The sequence below is a fragment of the Corythoichthys intestinalis genome, chromosome 13 (assembly GCF_030265065.1).
Source record: "Corythoichthys intestinalis isolate RoL2023-P3 chromosome 13, ASM3026506v1, whole genome shotgun sequence".
NCBI classification, from domain to species: Eukaryota; Metazoa; Chordata; class Actinopteri; order Syngnathiformes; family Syngnathidae; genus Corythoichthys; species Corythoichthys intestinalis.
In genome coordinates, this window is record NC_080407.1 from 40,407,787 (window position 1) to 40,423,126 (window position 15,340).

General features: G+C 40.2%; 1 protein-coding gene across 6 annotated transcripts in view; it reads left to right on the top strand.

The window, feature by feature from the left end:
* The first annotated feature begins 3,355 nt into the window (after positions 1 to 3,355).
* Positions 3,356 to 15,340, top strand: part of LOC130928932 (uncharacterized) — a 36,432-nt gene continuing 24,447 nt past the window's right edge. For all 6 annotated transcript variants that reach the window (XR_009066759.1, XR_009066756.1, XR_009066757.1 and 3 more), the window contains exons 1-2: positions 3,356 to 3,635; positions 6,269 to 6,385. Coding sequence is in view for 3 of the 6 variants with exons in the window: in XM_057855758.1 (XP_057711741.1) it covers positions 3,629 to 3,635; positions 6,269 to 6,385 (124 nt within the window). In the remaining 3 variants the exon portion in view is untranslated. The remainder of the gene's footprint in view (positions 3,636 to 6,268; positions 6,386 to 15,340) is intronic.

The following is a 15,340-nucleotide window of genomic DNA, read 5'->3' on the forward strand; positions in this document are numbered from 1 at the left end:
GCTCAGGGCGCTTGCGCATGCATGCGCACATCGGTTAGAGGCGGCGATTACGCACTATTTTTGTTTTTATTTAGTTATTTAGAACCTTTTCACAGCCTCAAAGATACTTTTTGCATGTATTACCCTCTCATACTTTTAACCATTGTGTTTTTTTGTGTTAGCTTTGAAGCAGTTGACCACATTAGTCACGTAGCGTGTATAAACCGTCCTTATTTGATATAACTACATTTAAAGAGGAACTGAAGAGCTTTTCAGATTTCGCTCTTAAGTGTTTTACTCAGTTGAATTGTATTAAATGTGTCATTCGCTCTCTCAAAAAGTCACATAAAAAAAAAATATAATAATAATTGACCGCGTAGTTTTTGAGTTATGGCCATAGCAACACCATAGCAACGAGGGACGCGCCGTCCTGCCAACCCCTACCTCGTGACGTAACTTCCAGGAAGCCTCGCCACCACTCTGAACACGGAAATATAGCACCACGCTATCCTCGCCATATATTGCAAACATTTTCTGGGTTATACTCGCGGGATTCGTCATGCCATCTCGATGTGTAGCGATATGAATTACTCACAGGAAGACTCGAGACTCTAGGAGTGGTCAAAAAAAAAACGTCTCCTGCAAAGGTTTGGACCGTTTTTGTTAGCATGCATACAGGTCCCCAATCGGCTCATTGTTTTCATCATTTCAGCCACGACAGCTTTGAAAACCTACAACAATGCAACCTTGGTTTTCCAAAGACGTAAGTAGAACATTAATGGCTTTTTTTTGATAAACGAGGGGGACTCCTACTGCCAGTTTGTTGAAGTGCGACATTTTTTTTTTTGCTGTTGGCCTGTCATAAGTAGATAGGTTGGCTGACATGTCGTCTACTCATGTGATTTTATTACTATATCAATAGGTGTTATGTAAATTCAAATGTCCCCAGCACCAAATAGGTCCTTGGCTCGTTGTTTTTTATATTTCAACATCAATGTCTGCCTATTTGAAGAGGGAACAATAGCATCAAATAGATGCTGCTATTACTGGGGCATTATTATTTGATCACCAATAAATTATTATTAAATTAAAATTAGGATTCATCCAATATTTTCATGCTGCTGTGATTTTTTTTTCTCCAGGAAGCCAAACATAAAAAAATAAGTGGCGGAAACCCTCAACACGATGAAAAAAGCGTTGCAAGTCAGTTGCCACCCAGTTTCCCAAAATCAAGAGAGAGTGGGTCGAGTCATATGATGACCGAAGTGATGCGGTGTCCAGCGATGACGACTGAAGAGATCCTGAGGCCTGCCAGATGCTGAATTTCTTCCGTCTGCGACATCAGATGACGATGATTTAGGAGAAATGTAGCAAATTTTGATGACATGAAATCATAAACTAGTCATATGTACAGTACACATTTTTTAAAAGAAAAATCAAGTTACCTTCATATTTTAATGATAATGCATTATCTTTGTATAGAGAACACTTCATGCTACAGAAAAGAGTAAATACATATTTCCCACTGCCATCATTTTTCAATGTTGCGCTAGTACGTTGCTATCCTAACTTTGTGTTGCTTACTAAAATTATGCTCTTTGATGTGTGCCGTTGTGTGCTTGGTATAACATGTTGTGTCACAATCTGACAACGAAAGCTAATGCTGATTCAACATAAACCTGGTATCATTTATTATTGCGTTCTATTGAATATTTTTTCAGAATGTAATATAATTACAATATATCATATACCAATAGAATACATTAAACAGTCAACAAAATGTGTCAATGTTGTTAACACTTTATGGTTTTATTTTTTAAATGAAATTCATGCCCCTGTCAGTGCTTCAGCCTCCGCAAGTTTGGCTCTCACGTCTGGGATCTCCTGATGACACAGGCATACTCTTGGAAGGGTAATTACTTGACGGTTTACAGCAACACCTGGAAAATAAAATGGTTTTGTCATTTATTTTGAAATTTCAATAACATATCATTCATTTGGCCACATTTGGGCTAGCTTTATCATATTTAGATCGGTAGGAGCTGTCCCATTACCTAAAATCCAGTTTTAGCTATGTGTAGAGCATTCATTTAGCCACATTTGGGCTAGCTTTATCATATTTAGATCGGTAGGAGCTGTCCCATTACCTAATATCCAGTTTTAGCTATGTGTAGAGCATTCATTTAGCCACATTTGGGCTAGCTTTATCATATTTAGATCGGTAGAAGCTGTCCCATTACCTAATATCCAGTTTTAGCTATGTGTAGAGCATTCATTTAGCCACATTTGGGCTAGCTTTATCATATTTAGATCGGTAGAAGCTGTCCCATTACCTAATATCCAGTTTTAGCTATGTGTAGAGCATTCATTTAGCCACATTTGGGCTAGCTTTATCATATTTAGATCGGTAGGAGCTGTCCCATTACCTAATATCCAGTTTTAGCTATGTGTAGAGCATGGAAAACTATACAACCATGTAATCGCATTCTAATAAAAAAATCACGATGCTGGACTTACCACTCACTCTCCCGTTCGTGAAGTGTCGAGCTGTCAAATGGCGTCATGACGCCATCTGCTGTGTCAAGTAAATCGCCGTCATCTGACGCCTCAGGTTCAAACATGTAGGGATTAATTGTAATTCATCTTTCCTGGGAGCTTTTGCCATCGGTAGTGTCACGAAAGAGCGATCCTGAATGGTTACCTTTGGTGGAAATATCACTGACATCGTTGTTGCTGCTATGTTCGCTGTGGGTAGTCTTCTGTTGCCTACGTCACACTTCCGGGTTTGCGAAGGGACCATTAACGGAGTGCAAAAAAACTAAAAAAACGCAAATTATCCTTACAATTACGTGTTGATAATGTCATGGTTGTTTTGACGAACTTGTCCCAAGTTTATATTCATAAAATTAAACCAAAATCCGGAAAGGTCTTCAGTAGCCCTTTAAGTATTTTCTGTAGGCATTTTTTTTGTACCTTATTCCTGTATGCATCTAAACAAAACACGTTTAGAGCGCACGGTAGTACTTTAGGTGTCAAATTCGACTAATGTAGGACGTTTCGCCGATGTAGATTATTTTGGCAGAACACCGGGTCTCTCGGAATCCGGTAGAATTTCAAGGCTCTCCGTCTTCTCCGTCTATCTTCTCTGTTATTGCAACCGACCGCCACACACGCCTTCACCATTTTGATTATTAATGTTAACGAGCAGAAAAACACGTCGTAAATAGGAGGAATGTACGTAGCCGTAACAGGTAAACATGATGTGTTGACCGACAATTGGGCGGCACCAGTCAGGAGGAAGGAGTTGTGACGTCACGTGGGTATGGTCTATACGTCTGCGTCATCCGTCATGACGTGCAGGATGTGAATGGTTGGGGGAGGAGTTGCCGTCAGATTGCTTGGGAAATGTGGTGCTTTGAAGACAATCTACTTCTCATCTCTCCTTAGCCCCGTAATTGACTGAAAGGTGGCATACGTTTTCGGACACGCCAAGAATCCGTTCAATCTCGCTTCAGCTTCGAGTTGTTTGGGTGCACGTTGAAACCTACTTAGGTTAGCCTAGCCTAGGCTAGTTTAGCTGTTAGCAAAGAGAACAAACTCCGCGCCTGGGATCAACACGTCGCCGAGCAAATAAACATCAAGTCCCAAAATGTCAGGTGAGTAAATTGATTTATGACTCAATTATCTCGCAACAACCATACATTACTATTCGAATGTTTAAAGACACAAAATGCATGACTAGTGCTGTCGCGCAGCACCCCATTTGTGATTTTTATTCTATCTTTACTGTTTTTGTATTGTTTGTTTTTATCGTCTCTGACTAATTTTAATGTGATGTAGAGTAAATCAATATAATGTAAAAATTGTACATGATATTTACCAATCGAAAAATTGAGAAACGACCTTTCAGTAACGTCCGATCATAGTTGCTGGACACAAATCTCTAAAACTACATTTACAACGACTAAGAGTGGCAATGCAACTCAATTTAATTATTACAAATTGGGGTTTTCCCAATCCAATAAATGTTCAAACTGTCAGGAGAATAATCCAAATACATATTTGCATACTATTTGGCAGTGTGAACCTGTACCACAGTTCTGACTGTGGGTAATTAAGAAACGCTCATCCCTTTCGAACTGCAGGATTCCATTGCCTCCAAACCTTTGTCTGCTTGGCGAATATGTGAATATATCATGTAATCAAGCCCGTCTGATTCTGGCGACTTTAACGATAGCTAAAAACAATAATGCTAAATTCGGAAACATGAACAAAATATTAACATGAACCAATGGCTAAATTTAGCAAATATCTGCAAAGATATTTGCGAAAAACAACAACTACGGAAAACAATAGTCAACATTCGCTAAAATGCTTAAGTTAGAAAAATGATTTTCTTGCATGTGAAGTAGGAGTGTGACAAAATAGAGAAGTGGTGATATATTGTGATAGCGTATATCTCAAAAGGTTATCGATATGCTCCTGCCAAGAATTGATATGTCGTTGAAATGCTTACAGGTTCACAATGCAGATCTTAATGGGCCAGTGTTGTAAATCTTATTTAAAAAAAGTAATGAATTACGCTCACAAAATACTTCTCCCAAAAAATTACTCCCGTTATTGCAATAGTTCTAGGGCTACAGCTATCGATTATTTTAGTAGTCGATTAATCGATGAACTGTTTAGTTCGAATAATCTGATAAGGTACATAAACATTTTAAATACCTGAGCTGAGCCTCAAACGGTATAAAAAAAATGAATAAATAAGGTTCTATGTACAACAAAAGAACAATTGGCTAACTTACATTGGAAAAGTCCGCTAGCTTAAATGCTATAAAACGCTAACTTTTTTTTTTAAGAGTGCTCCTAACAAAGGCTCAGACACATATTCCCACAAAAAAACAGCTAAATATACATATTAACTGAAATACGAATGCATTTGACAAAAACTTTAGCGCAAACAAAAACTTATCTTAGGTTGGTCTTAACAGGGAGCAACTGGATTCAGCCATGTGAAATTAGGCAGACTAGAGGGCAGTTAATCCACCCAAATCAATCAAGCTAAATGCAAACACTTTCAAAACAAACCATTTCAATACCACATTAATTAAACAAATACTCGAAGCAGCAAAATTTAATTCAAATCTTTTTTTCCCAATCAAATACTCCAGGTAATCGATTAATCGTTGCAGCACTGATTAGTTCCCTTCTGTCTACTTTCGACATTTGAAAGTTTTAAAGATTGATTCAAGTCAAGATTTTGCCGATTTAGGAATATTTTAGATAAAGTTACTTAGGTCCACTAAGAAGGTTCTCTACAACAGAGCCTTCCTGAGAAGTCTACTGCTTTAAGATGACAGCTCTTTACTAAACGCCGTCGCCGGTGAGTCTATCATTTCGCATCTAGGTCTTTATACATGTGATATCTACCGTAGAATCATGTGGGCGTAGTTTGTAGGCTATCGGCTACAGTCAGGTAGTAGTGGAGCCACCTAGCATTGCGTTTGCAATGGCGTCACAACTCCCGCTCTGCTCTCTCGTCTCCGTGAGTCTGTCTCTCTCAGACTTTTCTCGCGTTATTCAACCAACGTAGTAATGCATGCCTTTATGATTCCTATTTTGCACGTCTGCTTTTAAATTTTTGGTAGCACGTCTGATCTTACTGAGAAGTAAGGTCAGCCATACTTGTTGCTGTTTTGTATCTAGGAAGCGTGAGTTGTGGATGTGTACTCTTGGTCCGTTCCCGATAGGGTCCTGGAGAACGTGCTGACTGTGCTTTAGTTTCGCTTTACTTGGCATAATTAAATAATCGGAATTTGGATGTTTGTGAATCGTTCTCGAATCTTCCACGGCTCAATCGCGACTTATTTAAGGATCTGAAATTTCACACACCTTTATCGATCTGCAAGAGCAAACTACACTTATTTCTTTTGAAGTGTTGTTTTTATTTGCAAACCACACCTTTTTCTTTGTTGAATGATGCTTTTCATGTGCAAACCACGTTTTTTCTCTTTTATTTTGGCATGATTCTAACTTCATACGCAGTCTGCTTCCGTGCCAAGCAAAGTTGAACTTGCAAATCATGCAGGTGATTCTTTGCTTTACTCTGTTTAGCGTGAAATAGTTTTGATGTTTTGGGACGATCGCGCGCCAGAGCCGCACTGGCTGCCGCCGCCGTTGTTGTGTTGATTTTAGGACAATCGTACGCCTGAGCTGCGTCGGACACCGCTGTTGTTTGCAAATAAAGAAATAAGATTTGACCCGAATGTTTGTGGTCTTGTTCTTGCAGATCTATATGTCAGCCAAGCCCATCGTCCTGAACACCAGGTGTCTGCATGCATCAAAGAGGAGGAAGAGGAAAAATCAGCATACATCAAGGGAGAGGAGGACTTCGTACCCATTAAAGGTCATCCCAAGTGGTGCTTTTTTCCCCCTCTTCAAATGAGGCAGAAATCAAATATGGTTCCTTCTCATAAGTACGGAAATGTGATTTAGACACTATACTAAAACGTATCATTTTTGTAATTCGGACAATATTTTATACCTGTCGGCACTATGTGTAAGGTGTAAGGGTGGAACGGTACATGTAATAGTATTGAACCGTTTCGGTACATGGTGCTCGGTTCGGAACGGACGCGTACCGAATGAGTTTCTGACACAATATAACCCTTACTTTTCGAGGCTGTGAGTCGATCGGGTTACAGTTTCTTTGTGTAGATTATATTTACTCTTCTTCTCTACTATAATGAGGACCAACACCATAGGACAGTATAACCCAGAAACTTCAACGGCGCAACAACGTGGCCGCTGTGAGAACGAAGTGAAACGTGGGCGTTGGAGTCAATCAGCCAATGCACACCAGTCACAGTGCGGCCGCGTGTTAGATGCTTCCCAGAAGCGGCTCTACGCGACGCACGTGAAAAGAACGGCAGAGTTTATTATTTGACGTAAGACGCGGCCTTCCTGAGTCAATACTACTACCGGTAGCTAGGATCGGGCCGGAAGTCACTCGTGTAAAAATATGGTGGATCTGGTCAATTTTCAAACCAATATGCAATCGTAACCTACTTTTTGAGTCAATCAGATCTCTTGAGTGGTAGATCGGGGCACAGTTGACTTGTCTTTGTTGATTTACTGCTGTCTTCTCTGCTATAATAACCAGTACGGCCCCGTGTTCAATACAAAACCCTCCGACCACAACAAAGCAAGTAGGAACTAATATTCACATAGGAACTAAACTTATACAACATAAAATATACAATATAAATGAATACTACATCACATTTGTAAAATTTAAACAAATAATAAAATAAATAATAGCCAATTTAAATAAAATAAATTGAAATGAGCTAAAACACCTGTAATTAAATAATAAGAATAATAGACAGATCCTGCTTACACAATTAAATTTATTAATTTCTGTGTGGCGCTTTAACTTGAGAAAATCCACCAATAAAGCTTTTGAAAACCGTTCATAAGAAAAAAAAATGTTTCATTGAGGCATTTCATTTGTAAAATACATGTTAAAATCTTTGTCATTGGGATTGCTTTTCTCTTTAGCACAGGACTTCTTTTTTCTTTCAGAAAGAAAGCTTACCAATACGCGGGGTCTGAAAGGCAAATTGTTGTTGGATTATCTTTAAATACCCGCTACTTTTTGAGCAGAATTCTAGCTTAGTATAGGTTAATGTTCCTATTGTTGAAAGCACAAAAGTGTGTAATAAACAACTAGCACATTTATATTTTGCATTTTGTTGTCTTTCTATACCGAAAATGAACTGAACCGTGACCTCAAAACTGAGATACGTACCGACCCGAGATTTTTGTGTACCGTTACACCCCTAGTAAGGTGCATTAATAAACACCGCGCTCTTGCAAGGGACGCCTGCGCAAAAACGAGCAGCGTCCTGTGTCAAGGCGTCTTCTGCGCGGGTCACCTCTGAACTGAAAGCTTATCATTTTTCGGCACCGTTCGATGTCTTGTGCGGACATACTCGAGCATAAAATTTATAAGCTCTTTCAGTTGTAAAAAGAGGAGCGGGAAAGCCGCGTCTTTTACTATTCAACTCCATTGTTTACAATGCTTAATGGCGATAGCGCGTCCTTGACATCACTTCTTTTGTGTCCGATTATTATACGGATATCGGTGTTGGCTCCAATGATGACTCCACTTTCGGTTTGACTTGGAACAAGTTTTATATTAGGCTCCCGCCTCGAGCACAGACATTTGTCAAGTGAACAAAATGCACAGCCACCATCCTAATCCCACAGTTAAGTAACACTGCACCCTAATGGTGTGGCATTATAATGACTCGGTGCAAGATAACAACAAACTCATAGTACAATTTAAGCTAACATTGCAGAAAATAACAACCTATGTGCCGTGGACATACAGTATAACACAATAAGTTTGTGTACTTATTTAAAGTGCATACGACACGAGAAAAAAAGTCTTAAATAGGATTATTATGTGAATTAGAATCATATTTTTACACGTTATGACAATATACAACAATTTAGCAAAGCGCAGATGATGAGAAATTAGTCTTTTAATCTGCTAGTTAGCCACGCTTACCATTATAGGGCTCTAGCGTCCCCAACAGGTGGACGACGTCAGCGGAGTCACAATTTCATCTCATTTAGTATGCAGCCCATTGAGGGGGAATTATTCACAACAAGGAAAACGCGACGAAGAGAGCCGCAAAATGTCATTGTTTCAGTCTCTCTACTTCAATATTTATACAGGATATTTTTTTTATCCAAGTATTTTCCCCAATAGCTAAATAAATGGCATGAGAAGGACCAGTCAGCCCATTGAGGGGGAATTATTCAGAACGAGGAAAACGTGACGAGTGGGAGCCGCAAAATGTCATTGTTTCAGTATCTCTACTCCAATATTTTTACAGGATATTATTTTTTATCTAAGTATTTTTCCCCAATAGCTAAATAAATGGCATGGTCATGACAAATAACAGTCTTGTGCTAAATGGAATATGAAATGATAAAAATCCATTTATTCAAGACAACATGGCAAAATTACTCCATAATGGTCAAAACTGTCGACTTCACCTTTACTCTCAAACCTCCCGAACGATATTTTATGCCACCTAAATCGGGCTTAAAGGGTATGAAAATGCAAAGGGGGTGTGAGACATCAATAGAACCGTTGTTAACAAAAAAATCAATCACATTAATGAGCAATTACCGAAAATAGATCGAAAATGACGAACATTTCCGAAATTGTTCCGGAAACAGCCAAATGGGGCGGAGACGTCATAACAAAGAAACAAAAGGTCGAGGCAGGTGCCGTCGTTGTTTATCGATGAGACACTTGTGTTCGTGTTTTATCAAAAAATCGCTAAAATGGTTCAAAACTGTCATGCTATGTGGTTTACAAATAGCCATTTGTCGCAATGTAGTACCCATGAGTTCCCGAACGCGAGAAAAAGAGCTGGACTACGCAGACAATGAGTAAAGTTCGTCAGTGCTAAGAGGGCTAATTTTGCAATTTTACGGGGAAAAGGGAACCTGACGAGCCAGAAGATGTGCCTACAACCACAAAGAAAACAAAATTTATGCTACTTCCCAATCACTAAAGACCCACGAACTGCGAAGGAGTGAATTCGTGACCCGTATGTGAATAAATCGAGTGATTCGAGCATGTTTGTGGAACAGGAATATCAGCTTGTAGAGATCGCAAATCACGGCGACTTAAACGTACATTTGAGACAACAACTCTACTGAAGTTCTGGATTAAAGTCATTTCGGAATATCCTGACATCGCTTGGAGCGCGCTGAAAACTGTCTTACAGTTTCCAACATCGTGTATTTGTGATGCTAGCTTCTCTCACTCTCCCATCTCGGGACCATCTCGTCTCAACGAAACAAACTCAGCCCTCCCACTGATTCAGCGGGTGAGTTGTATTTTTTCCCTGCACTTAACCCGACGGGGCTAAAAACAAATGCTATTTTATATTTGCTGTATTTTTCTGCTGCACATTGCCGGTGTTCTGACAAAGTTGGCATGCGCGTAATGTTAAAAAGGACCGCGAATGCAGCGATTCCTAAGTACACACTACAAACTTTCTTTAAAGAAAGGAATATTAACTTACGTTTGCCATGTTTGGCGCACACAACAACTGCACGTAGCCCTCTCACTTAACGACTTCGCCGTGTCGTTAAGCGTTAATTTACTCAATTTCCGTGTTGCACATGTATGCTTGTGATGTAAATAGTTTTTTAGCACCATTGGATAACATTGAGAGTCCAACTGAATATAAAAGAGGGCTTTTTTCACCGCCACAAAAGCTTTGGGAGCAAAATTTTATAAGGGTGCAAAATTTGACAGGACAACGGTCCGTGAAAAAAAGATCCAAATCACACCGGTCCTTGGTGCAAAAAAGGTTGGGGACCCCTGCTCTAATCCCATTCATATTTGTGTCGGTTGGCAGAGCGAAACCGATGATAGCATATTAAATGATAATTATTCTATACATTACTTTATTTTGCGGTCACGGTGTATCAGCTTCACAAAAAGAAATGCAAAACAAACCATTCGGTGATTCTGTTGCCGCCGGTGTTTCATCAGTGTGATTGCTCCCCTCAATGGTCCTTTCATTAGGCTGCATTGGCTTTCGTTTGGCCTCAAATTGATAACCCAAAACACCAAAGAAAGGTTCATAACTCTCCTCGTCACCATTAGAAGAATGTTCGTTACGTCGGATTCGTCGTTGCAAATAGAAACAAAATTGTCCGCCATCATCGCCGCCATTCAGTACTGAGCACTGAGCCGGTTGTTTCCCTTTCCGTCACGCACACAATATGCTAGATTTCCGGCATCTCGGGGGCGGGTCCTTTTAGCTTGACAATCGACCTAATTTCTATCATTTTCTTGGTGTTGCGATGTGTGTAATTACACGAAGTGGCATGATATGAATTCAAAAGGCATGCGTTGATGGATAAATGATGGAATATTAGCATTTCCCCAGGTGTTGTCATACCCTTTAAGAACATTTATGCAGAACAAATCAAATATTCAGGTTTCAATTAATAAAGGAAAATTTATGAAATTTAAAAACAAATTAGAGTAATTCTAGTCACTCAGTAAGTAACATGCCACAAACTTTCATGCAGAAGTGTGGGGAGGGTGATGGACCATATCCGTCTATATTGGAAAAGAAAAGGTTTCTAGTTGGCTAGACTTTTCTTGAAGCTGAATCACCTCTTGCCTCTTCTTGGTGAGGTCCTTATTGGGGGAAAAAACAAGATCAAATATTGCATTTTTTTGTTAGTAGGTCAATAGAAATTGGGTAATCATTATGAAATGCAAAAATATATTACTGTTTCAAGTTCAGTTAAAAAACACATTGGAAAAATAACACCCAAGTCTCAGAACCCAGCACCAGGAGCCCCAAAATCTCCTGCAAGTCTTAAAATACCTTCCATAGGACTCCTAAGACTCCCTCTATGTAGCCTGGTACTCCAGACTCACCGCTGTTCCAGCTGTTGAGTGTGGCCACCATTAAGCGGATGAAATTTCCATGGCGGAGCAAGCCACAGCAAACAGACAGCGTAGTGGACCAATCAGCGACGGGCGGGACGAGGGACTTGCGCGCAGAAGTAAACATACGAGGAGAGCGGAGTTTATTCAACATGGCTAGCGCAAGACAGACTGTTGTCAATGACTTGTCTCGATGTGTTCTTGGTCATTTAAAACTGATTTTACCATGGATTGGAACATATTCTCGGCTCTCCTGTTCGCCTTCTGTGTTGTTGTAGAGACGACTTCCGACGCGGAAGAGTGACGTTGCTACACGTCACGCAAATAAACGAATCTGATTTGTCGATTGATTTTGTACTTGCTCGAGAGGCCGTTAATGGGCTGGGTCCCAGACTATTCTCTCAGTGTTTGAAAAACAAAAGGAGAACAGTCTGGCCATGCCAGGCAAGCCTCTGTGAGCTTCAAAACTTCATCTCGCAGCGCTACAATATATATTTTCTATAAGGACTAATTATAAGGAATAATTTTGAACACTCTCTGGGGACAAGTCACAGGCAGTACAATACCATAGTATTCCGTCTGTAAATTTCAACGCACGCTAATTGAAAACCGGACATTTTTATGAATATAAAACCCCGCCGGGCGCCTTGGTCAGGATGTAAAAGTGGACATGTCCAGGCAAAAGAGGACGTTTGGTTCAAACCTGGTCGATATGACAAAAAATTGTTATCGTGATATAAAATGTCCTTATCAGTGAAATCAATCATTATTGCGATATATTTTTTTTCAAATATGAATTCTGATTTCAGGGTTTCCCCTACAAATATCAGATTGTGGCACAGCGCCACACTAAAAGAACTCCCTGCAAATGAGAATTTTTTTGTTTGTTTGTTTTTTCGGCTGTTTCAAACTAGTGGCAGCCTAGTGTGAAAGGTTCAGCGGCAACCTATTCATTGAGTATTATAATATCGGTAACAATGCACGGCCCCCTTAAAACTGGGAAGCTGTAACGTAGGGGCAAGCGAGTTGGGAGAGTGGGCGAGATGGCGATCACATGTCGCGGCAGCACGCTGTTATTTTGTTATTGTTTTTCTTTATCATCGTTGCCACAATAAAGTGGTTAGCCAATACCCAGTCCTCTCCTTCTTCCCCCCATCCGGGGCATTACAGTATTTTGGATCAGACTTTTTGGCAAGAGTGAGCGGTGGACGGCTGTCTTAGATGGAACTGAAATATATGAATTTGAGCCTAGTGGTGCGGCCAAAAGTAGAGCCTTGCTCTATTTTCAGCGCGCCGCCGCACTAAAGTCAACAAATCATCCAATAGCAGAGGGGCAAGCGTACTTATATTTGTGCTATCAGGCTGTTTCGGGGGACGGATACGTAATCATGGCTGACGAAACCTTGACAATTTTTTTTTTTTTTTCCCGAGCTCAGGGACACTCAAAATGATTCTCTTAACTCCTCCTTGCTAAGCTAAATGGTACCTCGATGTTCGTTTATCAGTACAGGCCAAAAGTTTGAACACACCTTGTCATTTGTGCATTTTTATTTTAATGACTATTGACATTATAAACTCTCACTGAAGGTAATAAAACTATGAATGCGCACAATGCGCACATGTGATAGGATCGGAGTCATGTCGTGGCTGTGTCCTCATTAAATTCGTCATCTGACGGGAACAAATCCTGGAATCGAGTGTAATTCATTTCTTGTACATTGTAACACGTGGTAGGTTGGATACGTGCATAAAAGTACCAAAAAGGGGAGAAGCTTCTACTTATGCACATTTATTCACAAAAAAATAATATTTCCACCTTGACCACTCGTCACTCGGGAGCTCAGCGGTACGCACACACGTTCCCAGATGAACTCCATCATAAAAGTAAGGTCGATGTCAGAGTCACTGTTGTCACTGTAGCGTGCCATTGTGCTTTAATTATTTGATATGATTTGGGGAAACTCCCACGAAGAATAGAGTACACAAAAAAAGAGCAATAGTAATCCAAAACCGCGTTTTTTTCACTCACATGAAGATCCAGGAATTACACCGATCAAATGGCAATGTTGCAGCCGCGATCAGGCCGTCGAATAAAAAAAAAAAAAAACAGATCCGAAAAGTCGCTGTGGGCCGACGACTCCAAAAAACAGAACCATCCGAAACCAATATTGCAGCCGCCGTGGAACCGTTGGATCCAGAAAATAGACGGATCCCTTACTTGACTGAGGATCCAGGAAAAATGTTCGTGCGCCAGTTGTAACGCGTGGTAGGTAGCTTCCACTTATGCACATTTATTCACGAAAAATAATAATTTCACCTTGACCACTCACGCCACTCCCCTAGTTTCCATTTGACTGGAAATTGCATCCAAAAGCAGCACATCGTGGCATTTCACTTTGTGAGTTTAGGCAGCAATATGCAATTGTTGTACACGCTACACATTTGGAAACATCCCATTTACGTCATCACTGCAAGCCCGCAAAACATGGCGCCAACTATCGGTCAAAATATGTACTAAATATTATAAAATGTTGCCATTGAGTTAACATTTTATGTGTTTCTCACAACATATTTTAGTACAAGAGAACAATTGTGGTTTATTAGAGCTTACATGTATTTAAAGTGCCTGTGACACGAAAAAGCATGTTTATTTCATAATACACGCAATATTTTATGCCCCTGAATGATCTGGACCGCTTGGATATGTGTGGAAGCGATCGCTATTTTTATTTAGTTTTTTTAATCCTGCGCCATGAAAATGAGTGACTTCCGGCTTCGGTCTTGCATTGAGGAGGAGGGCGCTGTGACGTGTACGGTAGAAGACGTCCTCTTCATGCTACAGTGTACTGTTGTGTATGAGGACGAAGGATTCAGCTGATTTTGCGGATTAATATGTTTATTTTTCGCATCACGCCAGCCAAACGGCTGCAGAAAAATCCTTCTGTATGAGGGAGAGGCGTATGCGCCTTTTTGGAGTTTGAAAAGGTTCCCATTCACCGTGGATATTTACTGTGGGACCATTGGACTTACGAGGAAGTGAGTAAACATCTTGTTTTGTATTATGTCAAATACGAATACAGCGATTACAAAGTAAACACTACAAACTTCCTTTATATAAAGGACTACTTACGTTTGATCATTGATAGGCATGTAAAAAGCTCTCCTAATGCTCATTAGCAGCAGCACGTTAGCTACACAACAACTCCAGCCACCCTCCTCCGGGAACGAACTGTAAATTGCTCTCCGCCGGGCGGTTTGCCGATCCGCGAAGACAATCGACAACCGGGTCGTCATGTCAAATAATCCAGGCTAGTTATTTGTGATTTTCCGCTTGGAAGACTTTGAAACACCACTCGGTCCGGGTTAGCATGTCGGCTAGCTGTCACGCCTTCTGGTTTGTTTACATTCTCCGAAGCCGGGGAAGGGAAATGACATATGTCCGATTTAGGTGTCATAAAATATCGTTCGGGAGGTGCTACAGTAAAGGTGAAGTCGACAGTTTTGACCATTATGGAGTAATTTTGCCATGTCGTCCTGAATAAATGCATTTTTATTATTTCATATTCCATTCAGCACAAGACTGTTATTTGTCATGACCATGCCATTTATTTAGCAATTGGGGAAAATACTTGGACAAAAAGAATATCCTGTTAAAATATTGTAGTAAAGAGACAGAAACACTGACATTTTGCCGCTCTCTTCGTCGCGTTTTCCTCGTTGTGAATAGTTCCCCCTTGACGGGCTGACTGGTCCTTCTCAAGCCATTTATATAGCTATTGGGGAAAAGATACTTGGATAAAAAGAATATCCTGTAAAAATATTGGAGTAGAGAGACTGAAACAATGACATTTTGCGGCTCTC